Raw genomic sequence first — 22,217 nt, forward strand, 5'->3', positions numbered from 1 at the left:
TATAATTTATATAATTATTATTATTATTATTATTATTATTATTATAATTATTATTATTATTATTATTATATAATACAGTATAAACTGTCTGTTCTTGATTGATAAGAGTTGCCTCAGCTCGCCCCCTGTCGGTCGCACGAGGAACTGCAGCTCTGTCAGAAGGATACCGGCTCCTTCATCCATCTTCATCTTCCTCCTCCGTTCAGCCCGTTAACAACACAACCGACTTACCGTACCGTTAACCTCCCCTCTGTACCGTCGACATGTCTTCTAACGGTAAGAATAAAAAAAACATGTTAACTAATGTTTAAATCAGAGGATGAACCGGCAGCTCGGGGAACCGTTACCGGTCACAGCTCGGGATAAGATGCTAGTTAGCTTATCAACGTTCACCTCGACGTTAGTCATGAATGAACGAGCTGCTGCAGGCTGAGATTCATTAAAGTCAGTGTCTGAATTAAAGGAGTTTTATTAGTTTTTAATGACTTGAGTTAGAATACAGAATGACCCCATGGCTACCAGCTAGCTAATACTGTCATTGGTGTGTTAGCATCATAAGGTTAGCATGCAGGTGACTCTGTGAACCTGCTAGCATGAAGCCTAACCCTGTAATCAGGTATCAAGGTCTCTGCTGTGATACTGACCCAGTGTGTGTGTGTGTGTGTGTGTGTGTGTGTGTGTGTGTGTGTGTGTGTGTGGGCGCGCGCGTGTGTGCAGCCCAGCCTCTCTGCTCACACCTTGATGATGGAGATAACATGTACACACACTTTAAAGGTGTCCTCTCACTACAAACAACAACACTGTGTTAATCTCACCTGTTCCTGCAGGTTGTTAATGTGTATGTAATATCTGTTTACTTACATTCTGTTTTCTTTCTTTCACAGATTATTCCCAGACATCTGCTCAGGGGTAAGTGCTCTCATACTAAAGTAAACACCTGAGTAAACACAAATCCACACATTTGACAGGGTTCTCACGCATCCTGGAAAACCTGGAAAACAGTTGACCAGTTTTCCGGTCCTGGGAAACACCTGGAAAATGGGAGATAAAGTAATATGTCCTGGAAAATCACAGATTGTCCTGGAAAATTATTCCAACATGACTACGTTCGACCTGGCACGGTTAAAAAAAACACATCCCCATTCAACTTTTGTGACCATTTTTGTCATCCAGTTCTATTTAAGTCAATCAATGCACTGATCCTCTGATTATTATTATTATTATTATTATTATCATTATTATTATTATTATTATTATTATTATTATTATTTATTTCAGTAAGGCAGCTTCCAGATTCTTTTGCAGGCTCTTTTGTTTTTTACTTAGCTAATTATTTGTTTTTTGAGAACAGAGAAAGCTGAGATGTCGCCCATCATTGTTACTTGGTTGCACTAATAAAGTGAAGTGCTATAAATCTGAGGTTGCATTGTTCTATAATCAATTTGCCATAATTTTTAAGCATGTAAGAGATGATTTCACAGATAGCTGTAGACTGCACGTCATTCAATGTAGACTTCCACTGAGAGGAACTTATTAGATTATTTAGGAACTAAATTAGGAACTAAATTTAGACTGTCATACCAGCTTGATCATCTTTGAAAATGTCCTGGAAAATGATCTCTGGAAAAGAGTGGGAACCCTGTTTGAACTTCTCCCTTTTCCCCTGATAAGTTAATTTCAGATGTTTTCTACAGATGTGTCCTGACGTCAGATGATCTGAGTTTCAAAAGCTCAAAACAAACACAGAAAATAGGCTTAACTTTCCTGGATAATGTTGGCAACCACAGCCTAAAGCACCTGAAAACAACCTTATTAACATGACCAAAAAGAGCTTTGTTGTTTCAGGATAGTAAGATAAAATCATCCGCCATACAAAACAAATGAAATCAACTTATTAATGTGATGGCATTTAGCAACAAACTGGACACAGAAGACTCAGGAGACTCTGACGGCTTACGTTGAAATAGTTTATGTAGAACTTGATCAAGGAGAAATAACACAACAGTACACAGGCAGGAGAGTGCAATGCCAAGTCAGTTCTGTCAGACAAATACCCAGGCATGGTATTTATTCCCCCTGAAGACGACACTGAAGTTAGATAACCATGTTTGGATAATAGGAACACAACAAGTGGGAAGAAGACCTGTGCTCTGGTTCTGGGGACAGTAAGTCGGTCACAACACATAGATAAAGACAGGAGCAGGGGGAGAGACCTTGATTACTACACTGACACTATCTCACCCATCACAGATGACAAAGGGATGAAGTTACTCTACACTTGACACTTAGACTGAAAGAATACAATAGATAAACATCCTTACATACATATATATAAGATTATGAAAATTCCACGACAAGTAATAGGTAGAAATCTGGAGAAAACAACCAGAAATTAGGGATTCACCAAAAATTTGGAAAGACTTTTCATGAAACAACATGACTGAAACAGAGTGTTGTAATAACGCAAGCAAAAACCTGCAGCCAGTACTTGCTTGTCTGGATAAAGGCCAACATGTCTGCATCCATTATTCCTTTAATTGCAGAACCAAAGCGTCTCCTGAGCAAAGAAGTTGAGACGGACCACGGAGTGAAAACAAAGTACACTCAGAGTCTGTCAGCACACGTTTCACTGAGATCTATTCGGATCCTCTGCACTTCACCGCGACAGTACTTGATCTGGATCGGCCAAGAATCTTCATTTGGGTGCATCCCTAGAAATGACTTTTAAAGTATGGAGTCATGCATCTTAAGGCTTGTGTGGAAAGGTTGTGGTAAAGTGCTGATGTCAATGCATCACCTTATGTAAGAGGTGTGTTCATTTTTGGTCTCATCTTTAAAGAATATCTTTTTTTTATTACCTGCAGCTATGGGTCCTACGGTGGAGGAGGAGGAGCTGGGGGTGGTGCTGGTGGTGGAGGTGGTGGTGGTGGTGGCAGCCAAGGCTATGGTCAATCCTCCGGCCAGAGTTATGGCCAGCAGGGCTATGGAGGCTACAACCAGAGCCCTGACAGCGGCTCTGGCTCCTATAACCAAGGAGGATATGGAAGCTACGGTCAATCCCAGTCAGGTAGAGGAGGACGTGTTCAAAACTCACAGACTTACAGTCACACATGTTGATGTTTGAGTTGATTTTTCACTACATCATGTCTGCTTCTTTCTCCCAGGAGGATATGGTTCTCCATCTTCTAACCAGGGAGGTGGTGGAGGTAGTGGTGGTGGTGGTGGTGGAGGTTATAACCAGTCTGGTCAGTCTTATAGTCCTGGAGGCTACAACAGCAGCCAGTCCCCTAGCTACAGCCAGCCGTCATCCTTCTCTGGGTACAGCCAGCAGCACTCTCCTCCGTCGCCCACTGGAGGGTAAGACAACAGGACCTTCTGCTTTTTAAGATTTATAGACACACATTTGAGCAGGAGTAGAGATTTAGTGGATATAAATGTGATCCTGCAAAACTTAACTGTAGCCACTCTCTGTGTTCTTAGCAGCAAACATGTACTCTGTGTTGCAAAATTCACTTCCTGCATTCATTCTAAACTGTGACAGTCGACAGATGAAATAATAAAAACAACCTGTCTCCTTCACCTTCATCAGCTACGAGGGCGGCTCCCAGGCTCCCAGCTACAACCAGCCACCGAGCGGTGGGCAGAGTAGAGGAGGTTATGGCAGCAGTGGAGGTCAGACTGGCGGCTATGGGGACAGCGGGAGCCACCAACAACCACCGCAACATGGAGGAGGTCACTACAACCAGCCACCGAGCTACAACTCTCCCCCTCCACAGAGCTACGGACAACAGAGCCCGTACGGCCAAAGTGGAGGTGAGTAATAGGCTTCAGTAATAATCCAAAGACCTCCACAACATTTCAGAGTTGACTCAGTCAGATTTTATGAAACAAGTAAATCTGTTGACATCTGATGGTCTCGACCCTCGTAGGTTATGGTGATGAAAGCCCTCCGATGAGTGGAGGAGGAGGAGGTGGAGGGTACGGCTCTGATGGAGGTTACGGAGGTCAGGAAGGCCGCGGTGGAAGGGGCCGTGGAGGTGCGTTTGGAGGTCGAGGTGCCGGAGGATACGATCGCGGTTTTGACCGAGGTGGAAGAGGTGGACCGAGAGGTCGAGGAGGCATGGGGTAAGTGTCAGAGTCAGCACCTCTCCCTCTGTCTATGTGAAGTCACTGAATCTGAACACACTGACGCACATGAACTCTTCGTACCGCGGGCGAGAGTTCTGTTCAGGATCTGTCAATCCTTTATAAAGTCATGGAGCGATGCATTTGATGTCAACACTTGCTTTTGAGGAAAATGAACCTTGAGATTTTTCACAAAGCAACTAAAAGGTTCTCTGCCAGTAATCCTTTTTACAGAGTTCAGAGGTCAACTCAAACTTACATACAAAGGTTATCTGTATCCCAAGACACCTTTCTATAACAAACTAAGGACAGATGCAGTCTAAATGTAGCGCTGCAACTCTGGGTGTGTGTCCATTAGGGGTTGCAGTTACATAAAATCAGTCCTCCTAAATTATTCAATTAAACCACGGCTATTATCCCCGGTATCATTACACCGTGCTTTGAAGGGGGGGATGCCATTTGTCATACTGTGGAGGACAAATGCGTCAGTAGGTGCTGAGATCTTTACAAAACATCTGACTCTTGTTTTTCCGGCACTTCTGATCGGAAATATTCTCAAAGCTTGAAACATAAACCAGTTTAAGTAATATAGCATTGATCAGCCCAACTTTAGAACTAACTCATCACTGCCTGAACGCTGAGCCTGGGGGAAGAGTTGACATAAATAACACAACAATAATAAGGACATTTCCTTTATTATGATATAAAGTGTTACAATATGTTATATGGAGGCACTATAATGCTTCCTACAATAATAGCAGGATTAATCAGATGTTAACTCCACTGCAAGACAGACCAGATGGCTTATTATGGTCTGTCTGATGCAATTAGATGGAAAAAATGCAGGTTTATCTTCTCAGGCTGTAACGATATCAGATCCCCCCAAAAAATCACAATAACAGTATTTATGTAAAACCTTAATTGACTTGCTGACATGTCATCATTGTAACCTGTCTTGACGTAACATTTGTCAAAAATTGATTATAATATTTATAATAAACATTGTTTAATTGATTTCTAAAGAAGGTATGTTTTCTCCTTGTCACCAGCGCCGTGACAGAAACTTAAAACTAAACAAAAAGTGGTCGTCTGACGTCCACAAACATCCTCAAAAACTCTCAAGCTGGCGAGGAAACTGATTTTGGGTGCAGGTAGAGTTCCTCGCTTTCATCTGTCATCTCCTCTGAAGCCATACACTACGGTTGAAGCTAGCTAGCTGGTAACTGAGTCTTCTTCTGCTGCTGTTTCATCTTCCCTACGATTTAGAGGGCCTACAACCAGCGTACAGAACCACTAACACTCCCTACTATAAACATGTTAGTTACAGGGTGTTATCTTATCCTCCTTTTAGCTCAACATCAATATTTCATTATAAAAAAACAGTTATTGTCAACACCGGTATGTTGTGAGATCCCTAATTCTTAAAAACTTCAAACCTCTTATGTGGTGATAGTCCTCAGTCAAAATTGTTTCTCATCAGGAGAACTTAAAACGTCTGAAGCTCATTAAAGGAAACTGAAACAGAGTGATAAATCAGAACATGAGCTTTGGTTAAACTCAGTGTTGACAGCTTATCATGTAGTGGTTTGGAGTCATGTTCGGCTCGTTGGTGAAGGTTCTCCTGTCTGAATGTGGGTCAGAAATCATCAGCGTCTGCAGTGTGATCAATAACACGAGCTGTTACGTGTGTAAAGCTGCAAAGAGCACCCTATTGACTCACCTGGAGCTTGAATTTAAGCCTTAAATGATAGGGGTAAAACTAGAACAATGACAAACCTGTTGGACTGAGTTGTGCAGGTGGTTCAGAATGAATGTTATTATATGAAACATGACCTCCTTCAGTGTCAGAGTCTCAAGGAAGGGCCTTTGTTTCTACAAGGAACACAAGAAAACACGGGATGGCAACGAGTCTATCACAGCGGTCAGCTACAGAAAAACCAGCTAGTGAAGAACATGATAACTGAAGTACAACATGTCACCACACGATGGTGCTGTTTCATGGTGGTGTGAGTGTGTAAGGTGCGAGGTGGTGGTGGTGCTGCAGAAAAAGGAGAAGTAAACATTTGACTTTGAACACAGGTTGAGTCTTCAGCTCTGTTACAGAATTTAAATCCTTCTGATGTCAAACACTTTAAACAGCAGCTCTACTTTAAAAAGGCACAATACCAAAATCAGGATGAATGAAATCAAACAAAAACAGAGTCACAATAAAAAAAAAGACACACGTTCAAACAGAGCAGAGACAAAACACAGGAAACTTTGAACAACATCATCAACATGTTGGTTCAGCTAGGAAGCAGCACCTTTATGGTAAGTTGATTCTTTCTTTCTCACAGGTTGAACATTGTTTCATTTACTTCCTTGTAGCTTCATAATGATAGTGACGAACTCATAGATGAAGTAGTTTGTCATTTCATATTGTGTTCCCTCATTCATCATCGACTGTAAACAGAGGAGACTCAGCCGGTTACCTCCAGCGTTCAACAACAATATGAAACAATGGTGCTCTTTGTTCTTAGTCATTTAAAACTTTGTCAAACAACTTAGAAACCAGAGAACGGAAGAACATGGGGTGAAGAGCAGCTTCTGTTTGGTTCATTGAAAAGGACACAATCTAGGAAAGAGGGTTTCAACTCTTAATAAGATGGACTTGCCCAAAACACGACATCCAAAACATCACAGCGTATTTAATATGTAAGACTTTAATCATTGATGGATGTGTGAACGATTCAGGAAGCTTAGACAGTGAGCCTCTCAACACCGTGAAGTCCTGATGTCAGCATGAACTGACACCGTGGCGACTTGACTCTGCCCGTAGACTTGTGTTCAGACCAAAGCAAAGTTCAGAACTAACTTAACTCACATGTGATCGTTTGAGTTGATGAAAGAGAACTCAAACATTTGGCCCACCAAATGCGGATCTCATAATCTAAAAAGTGGTCGTGTCAGGGTTTATCAGAATCAGAAATTCAGTCATTACAGTTGCTCCTAAACACAATATGTAAGTATGTTTCAAAGACAAAATAAGCTATATAGAAAATAAATAAATGGTTGAAGTCCCCGGAGATCAGGAAGAGGGCACTCTGGTGGTCTGTCTGGAGTCTGGCAGCGTTGAGAACGCTGGACGCCGTAGTCGGGCTGGCAGAGGGATAACTAGGGATGTCCCAAACCTGATTTCAATTATCGGATTATAGGGTAAGTGTAAATGTAGGGATTGCTGTATGTATTGATGCTTTGCCAAGTCTGATTGCAAGACAAGAAAAGCAAGGCCATCTCCAAAGTATCTCATAAAACATCGACTATTGTCAGGGTTAAGTGTAGCCTCTATTTCAGGGCTTCCAGTGTGGAAGCAATTAGTGACAAAGTTCAGAGTCCTAGATCTGCTCAGAAGAAACACAAGAAGTCACACCAGTTTCAAACTATAAATATCAAACATGTCAGATATTCTAGTGCATCTAGGGAACTGAGATGAAAGTCATGCCAGCACTCTGTGGATTGTCACCAAATCTTCCTGCCTGTCATCTTCCACGCATGTTTACTATAAAGTCACATTTGACTGCAGGAGATTTTGCAAGATTTCCAGTTTTCAAATCCAAATTCTCGCCTCTGTACTCGGTCTGAATGAGTCGTGCTCATCCGTGCGATACCCTGTATTAAAACTGGGGTTTGCTTTTGACCTGAACACACCTTAAGACGCCACGATACATTACTGCCGCTCACCCCTCTCACCTGTCATCACTCCCTCCCAACCCCCTGCAGGATCACTGTGTCATTCTCTGCTTTAATCAACCTTTGAATCTTCTCCTAGGCTCTTACCTTCTCTGCCGGCTGGCTTTCTACTCTTAAGCCATCACGTGGAAGTTAAAAAACGGGGGAAGTCTTTAGACGTTGAACAGTCTCCTGAGGAGTTAATGACTGACAGGAAAACGAGACAAATTGGGAAAAAAACAATCATGAGAAAAACCTCAACGGGAATATTCAGGGGTTTAAAAAGTAAAGGTTGTCTGAGACCTAAACAATTACCCAGCATGCATCCGGGAGTCAAAGGTGTAAATGTTTGGGTTGGATGATTAAGGAAATAAAGTCATATAAGGGAATTAAATGGGTACACACAAGCCATCCAACAGCTTGATGTTACTTCGGGGTAAAACTTCAGCAGCTTGGGAACACTCTACGACAAGGTCCTTAAACTGGCCTCGTGTCCTCAGTGTGTGTTAAAGAGTCTCTGAACAAGATTAATCCAAATGAAGAGGGGTGGGTTAAACTGAAAGACCGAGAGTGAAGGTTACCCACAACCCACTGAGAGAAACCGCTGTCAGCACCAGCCTTCAATGCTTGTTGTTTCTCTCTTCCTCCTCCTCCTCCTCCTCCTCCTCAGAATGGGCGATCGTGGAGGATTCAATAAGTTTGGTGGTAAGTGAAAAGCAAAACACTTGAGCAAAAGGTTTTGTGTTTAAAGAGTCTAGACTTAAAGGAGGGGAGGTGAATACACGGACAGCGTGAAGCTGGTTAACTTAGTGTGTGGTTTGTGAAACAACTGGCCGGAGTGTAAAAACATGAACAGAGAGATGATTCCCACTGTTGGAACAACTTTAGAATGATTCTTTGGGTTATTCCAACGTGTTCTGAGCGGCACAAGAGACAGCGTGATGCTTCTTTTCAAACAGGTGTTAGGTGTGTTTGGATGACAGTCTCTTACAGCGAGTGCTCTCTCACTCTGTGATTGGAAAGCTCCAACAGAGGGAGCGACATGGTAGATAATAGCTCATCATGTAGGAGTAACTTTCCCGTTACTGGTGTTGCAAATTAATTAACGGGTATTTAATTTGAAGGGTGTTTACAGCCTTTGTCTGTGAGTCAACACATCTCTTTGTAGGGCACCAAAATAAAAAGAGAAATAAAAGGTTTGAAAGATGATTCATGTTTTGCAAACACGATGCAGGTTTGTACGTCAAACATGGATTAAATGTAATTTGTTTGCCGAAGTTGTAGGAATGGAAAACTTCGCCTCCTAACAGTGAATGTGAAACTTGTGCAGAAAGTATTAAATCAGATGTTCAGAGATAAGAGTTGAGGAGTAAAAACTGGTTTGCTTGCATAGCTGCGGTGTGTTGCAGAGTACTAACTTAACACGCAACTTTGGATAACAGAAGGAAACAGTGTGCTCAAGCTACTGGAATTAACCAGGTAGTTTAGAAAGATTAAGCCAGGTCATTTTATTTTGTTGTTGTTGTTCAAATTATTAACCTAAAATAGTTGTGGAGGGTCAAACAGCCTTTTTATTGGCTTTTCAAAAGTAATATAGGAAGTATAATTAATACAACCCCAAACAAAAAAATATTGAGACACTTTAAAATGTTGCTAATGGATTGCAAATCATTTAAACCCTTTATTTAATTAATGAGTATTATGTGCTTCGTTGTCAGCAACACATTTAAAAAACAAAGTTGGGAGCGGTGCAACAAAACACTGGAAAAGGTGAGTAATGCTTGTAAAAGAGGAAGAACACCTCCCAACTAATGAGGCTAATTTACAACAGATACGAAACATGACTAAACCAGAGGGGCTGACGGGAAGAGTTTCATCACTCTGTGAGAGGCTGCGTGAGCAAATCGTTCAACAAGTTCAAAATAATGTTCCTTAAAGTGAAGTCGCAATGAATTAATGAACATCATCACCTTAAAGCTGGGGTTGGTAATCACGGAAAACTAGCATGAATTTGAATGTAGCATTTCCTCATGACTCCGTCTAACCCCTCCCCTCCTCCCTCGGAGCTCCTCCAAAACGACGCCCCCCCCCCCTGCTCACATGCATGAGCGCCGCTGACTTGCGACCATATGATGGTGACTGATTCAAAACCGGTCCTCATCAAAACATTCTCATAGTGAAAGTTAAAAACACAAACAAACATGGCTGCTGTTAGCACTCACAACTGTCATTCTAGCATTATCCAGTTGTCATGGTGACACGATATCAGGAGAAAAGTTATAACACATATATAATACTGTAACAGATCTACTGTTTGTTAAACGTGTTCAGTGTAGATGTTCTTAATTCCTACAGTGTTGACGGTCAGTGAAGGCATCAGGAGAGGTGTAGAGTGTGTGAGTGGGAGAGAGGAGAGACAAGAAGAGAAGTTCTTCATTCATTCAAACATTGATTGTTGCTTTGTTGTTGTCGTGATCACGGCCGACAGTGACCGGTTATTAAAGATCAACGTGTTCACGAATCAGCTCGTCATCCCTACAGCGTCCGGATGGACACTGCAGTACATCTACATTTCTGTAGGACTTTCTAAATGTCATTAATTATTCTGCTTGTTGGTGAGAGTTTATTAGACTCTGATCCGGACTACAGTCCTGAGCAAAGCACCTCATCAGGTCAGAGGGGACAGGCCCGAGGTCGAGCGAGAGGGGCAGTAGAGTCAGGGGAAGCAGAGGCAGGAGACGGGGACTCAGAGAAGTGCACGCCGGGGAAATGTACGCGCAGGAGGAGGGCAGAACAGCAGGACAGCAGGACGGGATTTGATTGGTTTACAATTTGGGGAGCCAAAAAACACTGATTGGTTGGTGTTTTCCCAGGTTTACTCCAGCTGTAGATAGCAGCTTTTTTTCATTCTTTTTTAAGAACACATCATGTATTGATCGCCATCAGGACATAAAGATCATTTTAACCAGTATAACAAAAAGTGTATCTAAATCTGATTACCAACCCCAGCTTTAAGTATGTAATATTAAAGATTTAGAGAATCTGGAGATATCTAGAGACAAGGGACAAAGCTGAAAAACAAATGCTACATCACATGGCTGTGCTCGTCAGGACTTCAGGCAGCACTGTGTTAAAAACAGACAAGGCTCTGTGGTTGAAATCACTGCATGGGCTCAAAAAGGTTCAGATCAATCACATGATCCAGAAACACCAGAGACTTCTCTGGACCTGAGCCCGTTTAAGATGGACTTAGAGGAAGTGGAAAACTGTCCTGTGGTCTGATGAAAATCTGACATTCTTCTTGGAAATCATAGACGCTGTGTCCTCCGCTCTAAAGTGGAGAGAAGGACCACCCGGCTTGTATGGGGATCATAAGAGTCCATGGCATGGGTAGCTTCCTCATCTGTGAAGGCTCCATTAATGCTGAACAATATAAACAGGTTTAGGAGCAACTTTGCTGACATCCAGACAATAACAACCTTACATATTTCAGCAAGACAATGCCAAACCACATTCTGCATGTATTACAACACCATGGCTCTGTAGTAGAAGAGTCCAGGTCCTGAACTGGCCTGCCTGCAGTCCTGACTTGTCCCCCATTGAAATTATAAAAATACAGCAAAGAAGACCCTGAACTGTTGAGCAGCTGGAATCCTGTATCAGGCAGGAATGGGACAATAATTCACATTTCACAGTGTGTTAATAAAGGTGAAGGGTTTAAATGATTTGCAACATCAGATTCTGTTTTTATTTTACTTCTGCTCTCATCATCTGACCAAACTACATTCAAATGTATGTGAAGAAGTTTCCTGTGATTGAAGTGAAACAGAGGCCAACGGTGGATCTTAGGGTTGTTGGTCTCTTTGTTGGTCTCTTGGATACAGAAACACTTACCTGAGCTAAGAGCTGGAAAAGTCTATTTAAAAACACAACATCCACTCTTATTGTTACACTTCAGTTGGGTTCAGTCCACGCTCATTAAAGGAATTCACCGAGAGTTTCAAGTTTTACACGGGTAACCACACAGCAGTCATTGTGACTGTGGGTAATGTCCCGGTACAGGTGTGTCTCCATTGAACTGAAAGCTGCTCTGTAAACAATAATGAGTCATTTACGAGTTGAACCAAGCTAACAATTATCTGATCAGTTTATGGAGTGACACACTTATGTTATAAATAAAGCAGTATCGCTCTTCGGATGACCTTTCTGATGCTACAAAGAGGCTGGGCTGGTTTTAAAACCACATCTCTGCAATTCAAATGTCGTTTGGCTCCGGCCTCTCGTGTCAATGCAAAGCTCGTTTTAGAGAACTTAGATTCCTGAGGCTCTGTGATCGAGCCAGACAGCAGACTGTGTTTAAAAAGACGTCAGGACGTATCTCACCTAAAGAGTTCAGAGGTGATCCAGGTCTCTGGACACTCCAATATCAGAGGTTGGTTCTGTGAACAGGCCGCTCGTGCTTCATTATTGTGTAAAATATCAATGAGCTCTTGGGATGACAGACTTGGTGTTCCTACTTCAAAATCAGAAATCTGAAAATTAAAGCTGCCAAAGGATCGAACGACACAGATTACTGTGAAGGTGTTTAAAGACGAACGGCGTCTCACTGAGTCGGACTTGGTTCTGGGAGTTTGAAACACTTGTGTGAAAGAAGACGCTTCATAGCGTATCATAAAAACTGCATCAACACGGAGCTCAAACTGAGCAGCTCTTCATGAGGGGTCAGAGTGAAACACGGCGGGGTTCACGCCATGAAGGAAAAAACAAATCAATGAAACGGTGCTCAGAGAGAGGTACGGTGGTTAATCTGATGATCAAAACAAACAGCCTGTCCTGTGGACGATCATGAACGAGTGCTGTGAGGTTTGGTGACCACGGAGGGTTAAAGGCAGGTTGTCATGGAAAGCACCTAGATGCATAGTGACTAGAGTCTTTGTACTGGCACAGAAACGGGGAGAGGAAGAAGCTTGTGTATTTCTGTGTGGGTTGATCATTTAGAGTTTGTTGTTTTTTCCTTTCCAGAGTTAATTTCTGTTTTTTTGCCCCCTCAAGGACCACGAGAGCCGGGACATGGACATGGAGGACCAGGCTACAGTACGTTGATTTTAGTTTTTGTTCTGCCACCAAGAAGAAGTAACTTCAGTCTTAGATTGACATTTTTCATCCGCTCATGCATTAAAGACATTCTTTTATTACCTCCTCCGATAAGCTTACGCCCCTTTTAAAGACGTTGGAAACAACCTGTTCTAAAGACATTGTTTCTGGAGCTCATGATACGATGCTTGCAAGCTATAATTTAGGCTGGCACTTCCAGCTGCTCTACTTTCACATTTTCCATGCATCACTCTGAATCGCCTGACAGAGTATCCTCCCCAATCAGGCGGCGTCTTTAAGTTGACAGATTTATGATCTATGCCTCAGCTTTGTTAATGTCACCGCTGCTCTGCATCAGTGCTGCACTCAAACTCTCAGCCCTAACATCTCCCAGCATGCACCTGCAGGCTGCGACTACAGAGGGTTTAATTGCTGCATGTAAAGTTTATCTGCATGCAGTGATCAGGTCGGAGTCTAGATGCCGAATACAAACAAAGACACAATGCTGAAACAGAGTCAGATCAATACAACGTGAGTCGACTGGAATCCAATTGACTTTGGTGGTTCATGGACACCAAACCCAAACCACAAGTAGAGCAAATATTTGACTGTACCTGTCTGACTCACTCAAATGAGAGAAGGCAGCTGGATGTTTGGTACTGAGTATTTTCTGACATGTTTGCCACGATAACCTCGTAACACAAGGATATGTCAGATGTCAGAGATCACTTACAGCTGATTCAGTGACGTATTTATGGCGTTGAGCGTCCAGTCATGGTAATAGATGAATATTGAAGGGTGCCGTATCACGTTAGCCGCTCGCTGCTTCCTAATTACATCCTCCTTCTGTCTCCCTACAGTGCAGGACCAGGATAACTCTGATAATAACACCATCTTTGTGCAAGGCCTGGGAGACGACTACACGGTGGAGTCTGTGGCCGACTTCTTCAAACAGATCGGGATCATTAAGGTAGTGTCAGTCCCTGCTCAATGATCAATACTAATGTTTGTGTAGTGTTGAAAGAAGGAGTAACAGACTGTCACATCTCCATCCTGTAGGTCAACAAGAAGACCGGCCTACCCATGATAAACCTGTACACGGACCGAGAGACGGGGAAGCTGAAGGGCGAGGCCACGGTGTCCTTCGATGACCCGCCTTCAGCTAAGGCAGCGATCGACTGGTTCGATGGTGAGGCGATCTCATTCAGCAAAGTTCTGCTCACGCGAAAAGCCAAAGGGGCAACGAAGGCGTTTAGATGGACGTACTTTGATTTGAACCGAAGACGTTTTCTCTCTTCAGGTAAAGAATTCAACGGAAATCCGATCAAGGTTTCGTTCGCCACCCGCAGAGCCGACTTTGGAGGCCGAGGCGGCATGAGAGGAGGACGAGGACGAGGAGGTGAGTTTGATCCGTTTGATAAACGTCACAGTTTTCTTAAAGGATAATAACAGATGAGAAAGTTCGGAGCAGTCAGTGGATTGAACTTTAACTCGATCTGTGCAGGACCGATGGGCCGCGGTGGATTTGGAGGGGGTCGAGGTGGAGGTTTCCCAGGAGGCAATGGGAGTGGAGGAGGAGGAGGTGGTGGAGGTGTTGGAGTTGGAGGGGGCGGAGGAAGCGGAGGAGGAGGAGGACAGCAGAGAGCTGGAGACTGGAAGTGTTCGAACCCGTAAGTGTTGACTGACACAATTCAAGTTATGCTTCGTTTATTCCTCAAGACTTAAATGATGTCAGTGAAATATGATATTAAATACATCTGTCCTCACTGTAGTGTTGATATCAAACCTTCAGATTAACATATTAACAGCACATATACAGTTGTGCTTACATTTACACAAATTTGTGATTTTTTGGCCATTTTTCAGAGAATATGAATGATAAGAGAAAAACTTGTTTTTCACTCATGGTTAGAGGTCGGGTGAAGCCATTTATTGTCAAATATCTGTCTTTACTCTTTTTATATCATAATGACAACAGAAACTACCCAAATGACCCTGATCAAAAGTTTACATACCTTGTTGATTGTGGTCTGGTAACATCACACAAGTAGACACAAATGGGTTTGAATGGCTATTAAAGGTAACCATCCTCCCCTGTGATCTGTGTGCTTTTAATCAGTGTGTGTGTATAAAAGGTCAGTGAGTCTCTGGACTCCTGACAGACCCTTGAATGTTTCATCCAGTGCTGCTCTGACGTTTCTGGATTCTGAGTCATGGGGAAAGCAAAAGAATTGTAGAGAATTGAATCTGCGTGAAAAGGTAACTGAACTGTATAAAACAGGAAAGGGATATAAAGAGATATCCAAGGACTTGAGAATGCCAGTCAGCAGTGTTCAAACTCTAATTAAGAAGTGGAAAATGAGGGATTCTGTTGAAACCGAAGCGCAGTCAGGTAGACCAACAGAAATTTCAGCCACAACTGCCAGGAAAAATTTAACAGATGCAAAGAAAAACCCACAAATAACTTCAGCTGAAATACAGAACTCTCTGAAAAAAGGTGGCGTGGCTGTTTAAAGATGACATATCATGCAAAATTGACTTTTTAATGGTTCTTTACCTGAAATATGTGTCCCTGTCTACAAACCCCCCGAGAATGAAAAAAATCCATTCTGCCCCTGTTCTGATTTCTCCACCTTTCTGTAAATGTGTGTGAAACGAGCCGTTTCAGACTTCCGTGTTTTTGTTACGTAACAACAATATCCGGTCTGTCACGGAGTCAGAGCTCGGAGCTTGTTCAGCCCATAGACTGTATAAAATACAACTCAACCCCTCCTCCGTTTTTCATTACCTGCACACATGTGTGCTAACAAGGAGCTTAGGAGGGAGGCATGCTAGTTGTAGGCTGTCTTAATAAACACAAAGGTCGGTTTGACTCCCCACGTCTGCAGATTTGAAGATCTAGTGGAGGATTTTTATTTATCATGGATAAGTGCTAGCGCTAATTAGCATAGCCACATAGCTATATGTTCGTAGCTGTAGCTGTAGCTGTAGCTGTAGCTGTAGCTGTAGCTGTAGCTGTAGCTGTAGCTGTAGCTGTAGCTGTGTACCAAGACACACGTCGACATACTGACAAATAAAACAACAAGAAACACTAAATCTGTGACCAATCCTTCATAAAAGGTCCTGCTGCCTTTCTGGCAGAGGTCGGTTTTACTCCCCACGTCTGCAGATTTGAAGATCTAGTGGATGATTTTTATTTATCATGGATAAGTGCTAGCGCTAGTTAGCATAGCCACATAGCTACATGTTCGTAGCTGTGTACCAAGACACACGTCGACATACTGATAAATAAAACAACAAGAAACACTAAATCTGTGACCAATCCTTCAGAAAGGTCCTGCTACAGGCGCCTCTCCGTCAGGATCAGATTCAGAGGGTTGAAGTAACGTGATCTCTGAGCAGCCGTGTATATTCAGCCAACATGTAAACATTAGATCAACGTGCTGGAGAGCCGAGGCACATCCACTTCCTGAGGGGGCGTGGTCAGAGAGAAAACAGAGTGTTCTGAGGAGGACTGAAGAAGAGGACTTTTCAGGCAGACCAAAATCTGATTTCAAAGTGTTTTTTTGAGCATAAACTTTAAAGACATGTTTTGGGGACCTCTTAGACCAATATATATTGATGAAAAAAGCGTGATATGTCCCCTTTAAAGATGCACAATAAGGAAGCACATGAAGAAAAATGGGCTGCATGGTTGAGTAGCCAGAAGAAAGCCATTACTACACAATTAGCAACACATTTGTTTGATAATGAATTGCTCCACCCGACCTCTAACCATGAGTGAAAGAACAGTTTTTGTGTCATCATTCATATTCTCTGAAAAATGGCAAAGAAATCATAAATTCTGCCAGGGTATGTAAACTTATGAGCTCAACTGTATGTTGATATTCATGTAATATTTTAAAGATGAGTGTAAGATGCATCATTTATTGATTACTCTCTCTTCTGCACGTTCCTCTTCAGTAACTGTGGGAACCTGAACTTCTCGTGGCGTAACGAGTGTAACCAGTGCAAAGCTCCTAAACCTGAGGACTCGTGCGGGATGCCCCCGATGGAGCGAGGTTTGAGTTCTGCTCTTTTGTCATCAGTAGCTTTTATGTTGCATGTTTACGGTTGGAGAGGACATTTTTTACCGGCTCCATTGATGGAGGCTTTGAGAGTTCTCATTCGAGGCCCTGAACTGTCTCTCTTATTGATCCCTGGAGGATCAGGGCTCGACTTTATAACCTGATGTCTGATCGACACTCCGGACCAGCTGGCTGCATGTTTTACTGTCCAGTTGAAATATTTCTGAAGAGATCACTTGGTGTTCCTGTGCCTCCGGAGTTTCATCACATCAACATTTCATAAGCGCCTGCATGCGTGTGTGTCTCAGCTTCACTGATGTCACTCCTGCGAGCGCTCTGAAATATTTACACGTGAAGAAAAGAAAATCATCAGAAGAGAGGAGGGGGATTGACAGCCAGTATGAGAGAAGGGAGAGAAAGTACCTGCGTATCAGACATGTAAGTCGAGTAGAGAGGAGATTGTAGGAATGACTTGTTGCTCAGCAGACGCAGGATGAATGCTATGTGATAATTATGTGAGAATAATCCCACCGCAGGCGAACGTGTTACCCAACCTTTCTGTAAAGCTGCTGACATTGATAGACAAGCAGACGCTGTGGAATAACAATCATCCTCTGAGTGTTTGCCCCGCTGTCAGTCAGAGCGAGGTGTTGAACCTTTGACTGTTATTGTCTGAATCAAACGTTTAGCTTAACGTCTCCCCTGATCACATAATCATGGGGCATTGAAAGCCACTCACAGCTTGTAAGCACACATTAGAGAAGGGTTCAATAACTCACACAGCGGTTATCTTGGGTTGGTCTACGGTTTGTAATCTCGCCATTCAAGTCATTCAAATCTATGCTTTCTTCTGCTGCTTCACAAATCATCAACAAACGACGTGTTCTGCTGACAGGAGGTTACGGAGGAGAGCGCCGAGGGGGATTCGATCGCGGTGGATTCAGGGGCAGAGGTGGCGATCGTGGGGGCTTCAGAGGGGGCCGCGGAGGAGACCGGGGCGGAGACCGGGGCGGAGACCGGGGAGGAGACCGGGGAGGATTCGGCCCTGGAAAGATGGACGCAAGGTGAGACATGCACAAACAGAGAGCATTCTTAGGCAACAAGCATCCTGACTTCCTGACAACGGCTTTTATGATGGACGGTTTTTAAAGCATCATTGTGGCCTCGTCTGAGAGGCTCAACCGAGTTCTAAAACAACAAAACATAGAATGTATTTCTTCAGAGGTCCTGCTGCAACATCTTTTAAATATCCTCCAAAAGAAGGAGAGGGGTCCAGCTGCAGACCAGTGCATCCCTCTATACTACACATATATACTACTGTGTTCTAGATCAACATGCAGACTGACAGCAGCTGTTTGGCTGTTTACACTCTTCATGAGTCCCTTAGTGCTCTAAGGGACTGGGAACCAAGTGCCACACGCATGTGTTCAGCCTGTAACTTCGGCAGGATACCAAATCTTTTTTTATTGTATAATATTATTTTGGTGTGGCCACAGGGGTCCAGGTTCAGTTTTACAGGGGCACTGGCCCCTGTTGGCCCCTCCCCAGAACCGCCACTGCTGCAGACCTCTCTTGCAGGCTCCCCTCTGAGATCACCTCCACCGTCAGAAGGAAGTGACGTCAGGATTAGGAGAATGGAAGTCTGCAGCTGGACCCCTCTCTGCATTTTGATTACCTTGGTTAACCTGATCCCTCAATAGTGTCACATTGAAAAAACAAAGTATAAAATGCACATCATCAATGACACATCATAAATTGGTGGGCACCTCCGTTTGGTGTAATGATCTCGACTGTTTTCAGTTCCTCCAGAGAGACACGATTGTTTGATTCGCACTCCAGTCCGATCACAACCTCTGTGTTTACATTCCTTGTTATTTTAACTGTAAAACAGGGATAGAGGATACATTCAAGGTTTAAAGATTCACAGCAATATGATTCACTTAAAATTATATGCAACACATGAAGGTAAAACCTGTTTATTTAAGTCCATTTCATGACTTGACTATTTGAAGGTTATTTAGTTCTTTTTTATTTGATGGTGATTAAAGTGATTCCAACAGTCCAAAGATAATCGTCTGATGCTACGATATCTAAACATTCAAGACGTTGTTTTACGTTAGGCAGGCGTATTTTATCATGTGCAATTAGACTTGGAGCTGGAGGAGCTGGAGGAGCCTATCAGACGGCTGAGACCACAAAGGAGGATTAGATTTACGTCACATCCATCCTACGATGGAGGGAAGCTTCTGGTTCACGTTGGAGGAGCCGATAAGCCGGCTGAGAGTGGAGGTCTGCAGCTTGACTGTCTTCAAAATAAGTGTCTTTTTAATTCAGACGAGCCCGGCACATAGAATCTGTAAGAATCACAGGAAATATTAAAGTTGATAGCGGTTCTTTCACTGCTTTATTGTTCTTGCAGCTCAGAGTGAAAAAGAAAAGGCAGGTCATCTGTCAGACAGAACTCTGAGAGCTCTCATGTTCTTTCGTGCATCAGCATATCATTTGTGTAAAACCCTCACTGTTAACACACACCTGCTCAGCTTATGTTCGCTGCTGATGTCATGAGTGTGTTGTTGTTTTTTTTAAAGGGGTGACCGCAGACAGGAGCGGCGGGGCCGTCCGTACTAGACCCTCCTCCAAGGACAAACAGTCCGTCCTCAGAACAAAGACCAGTGCTCCCCTCCTCCATCCACACTGGACCCAGCCTGAACCTCTCACCCCTTCTCCTCAGCCTCTTAATCCAGCGTGTACAAAAAATGTGACTATCCCTGTTCTCTGTTGTTCCCATATGTCATTACTTTCTAGTCTGTTCACACTCCTTCCTCTGCTCGGCAAGACCACAGTTACAAAAAGCATTGAGTTACACCTGAAGAAAGTCCTCAGTCGAACCGCCCTCCAGCTGTCAGTGTGTGAGCTTTTGAACCTATCATCACTGTCAGCTGTAACTTAATACACCCGGACCCAAACAGTTCAAACAAGAAGAACCAGTCAGTACTCACAGAGGACTGTTTGTGTCTTTAACACCAGGTTTAAATCAAATCACATCAGAATGATCAAACTAGTGAGACGACAACATGTTTTCACTAATCAGTTAAACTGAGAGATCGTTTCATGCACGAGGGGTTTTTCTCTTTACTTGAATCACTGAAAGGTTCTACGTATCGAGCTGCTGATAAAACATGATGATTCTTAAAGATGTGTGACCACTCACAATGAGAGGCCGCCCTGATCACAGCAGTTTGATAACACAGCTCTGACACAAAGCATCGTGTGTACAGAAGGTTTGACAGATCGGGTTGACTGATTCAGAGGTATTGTTATAGGGAGGGGGGAGGTAGGTTTGCTCATAGTACTGTGACTGCTTGTGTGCAGTGTGACAGTAATAATGATTTCTCTGTCATTATGACTGGCATCATCTTTGTTTTCACTCTTCAGTTTTTCATGTCGGGGATTTCAGAACCTGTTCGGTGGCCACTGTCTTTACACCGTCTGACTCCTGCAAGCTGACGATGGAAAAAAAGAGACACACGTGGGAAACCTGCTGAGAGGAATCTGGAAACTCTGAAGTTATGTTCTTTATTTTGAATCAGTGATAGGATCAGAAGCGTCAGAGCAGAGTTGTAAAGCTTGAACCATACGTTATTTAAGAACCTTGAGTTCTCCGACTTCTTTTTCACAACGCCATGAGTCAGGAACAAATGTTCTGAACTTTCCACGAGTTAAAATACACGTTCAAGAATCACAGCACTTCAGTGTGAAGGATTCAGTTTAAACCTGGTTCGCAAACTTCAAACTGATTCATGCAAAGTCATCAAAGCTTCATTTTAACAAAGTGTTCACTGAAATAAATTGAGTTCAGAGAATTGATGATTTTATGGAAATATAGAGGAAAATCATAAAATCCAGTAACTGTGAGGATAATCAGGATAAGGATGTGAGGTCTGTAGTTTACAAAGTAGTTTGATCATATACTTACAATTCTAATAAATATTCTCATATTGCAAAGACTTCATGACCTAACTTTACGCCTTTTAAAGAGAAAATCATTCAAAGAATAATCCCAGGATCAAGTTTCTGATTAAGTTCTCAGAGTGAACACTTGAACAGATTTGTAAAGTGTAAAAGTCTGTGAGTTTAGTGGATCTCACTCTGACAAACATTCCCAAAGAATAGATTAAAAACACGTCTGAGATAAATGTAAATCATTTACACTTCTGACCCGCTGAGGTCGCTGCTGCAGCTTTTTGGAAAACCGAGAAATCACTGTGTTTTAAACGGGAACTTGTGTCACCGATCATAACTCATCACACCTGTCACATCACGTTAACCCCTTCAGTTCCAAACTTCAGGTCCTGATCCGAGTCTGAGAAAAACCTGATCCTGAAAAGCTCTTCTTGTAACTGAGGCTTCACGTCCGTGCAGAGAGTTGGAGTTTCCTGATGACGCTCTTCTTTCTGTGTTTGTGTTATTTATGAGTTTGTGTTTGTTTTGTTTTTTCAAATGAAAGTGTTGATTAAACTAAACATGAGTCTGAAGTCTTTATTGATGAACCTCTGAGCTTTCAAACAGAGAGTTTCTGGATCTTTAATCCTGCAGACGGTCGGTCACAGAGAGTGTTTTTCTCTCCACCTCCTTTGTGTCTCCTGAACCTTTGTGTGTAGAGGATGTTTGCTCAGGGAGACTTGTTATGATCTGACTTTTAGTCCTTATAATCCTCATGAATGAGAGTGAGTCTCAGTTTTTAGACCTTATATTATTAGCTGTAAGAATGACCTCATGTAACACCTGCAGAGTTCCTTTACTGTCGCTTTTATCTTTTGATATGTTTGACACCTACTCCGGTTTGAACTTGGCAAACGTCCAGGTATGCTGACTCGTCGGATTGTACGTCTTATATAAAGGTTTGATACGGTGAGGAGAGGGATGTGCAGTTTGAGCTCCTCCTCTCACTGAAGCAACGTTTTTGATCAAATTAAGTTTCAGATTCTTCAGCAGGACGACAGTTTGGATGGACTCCCCACTGTCCTGTCCTCTGAATAAAGACACTGATTGAAGTCTGAAAGGAGTCTAAAACTAAATCTGAGCTTGTCAAACATTTTTACAAGTAGAATTAAATGCTGGCAGATTTCTTTGCAAGAACAGGTGAGAGCAATTTCATGTAATCAAGCGGCTACAACTGAGGACGGGCGCTGAATCCAATCTGGATCAGGCGTCCACATGTCC

The 22,217-nt window shown here is 42.8% G+C and overlaps 1 protein-coding gene across 1 annotated transcript; it reads left to right on the forward strand.

Annotated features, from left to right (window-relative positions):
- Positions 1-130: 130 nt before the first annotated feature.
- fus (FUS RNA binding protein) lies at positions 131-21,517 on the forward strand. The gene is made up of 15 exons (XM_034712105.1): positions 131-276; positions 885-909; positions 2,865-3,067; positions 3,165-3,357; positions 3,590-3,813; positions 3,930-4,125; positions 8,504-8,538; positions 12,886-12,927; positions 13,788-13,897; positions 13,987-14,116; positions 14,228-14,326; positions 14,432-14,597; positions 16,891-16,988; positions 17,890-18,058; positions 19,583-21,517. The coding sequence occupies exons 1-15, from the start codon at positions 264-266 to the stop codon at positions 19,620-19,622; spliced, it is 1,743 nt and encodes a 580-aa protein (XP_034567996.1). The 5' UTR covers positions 131-263; the 3' UTR covers positions 19,623-21,517.
- The last annotated feature ends 700 nt before the right edge of the window (positions 21,518-22,217 follow it).

The sequence above is a fragment of the Notolabrus celidotus genome, chromosome 20 (genome assembly GCF_009762535.1).
Source record: "Notolabrus celidotus isolate fNotCel1 chromosome 20, fNotCel1.pri, whole genome shotgun sequence".
Classification (NCBI taxonomy): domain Eukaryota; kingdom Metazoa; phylum Chordata; class Actinopteri; order Labriformes; family Labridae; genus Notolabrus; species Notolabrus celidotus.

Bases quoted from the DNA above. Each gene is read 5' to 3' on its own strand.
- fus (XM_034712105.1), top strand. The intron at 3,814-3,929 runs GTGAGTAATAGG...CGACCCTCGTAG, and splicing joins CCCGTACGGCCAAAGTGGAG to GTTATGGTGATGAAAGCCCT. The intron at 12,928-13,787 runs GTACGTTGATTT...GTCTCCCTACAG, and splicing joins ACATGGAGGACCAGGCTACA to TGCAGGACCAGGATAACTCT.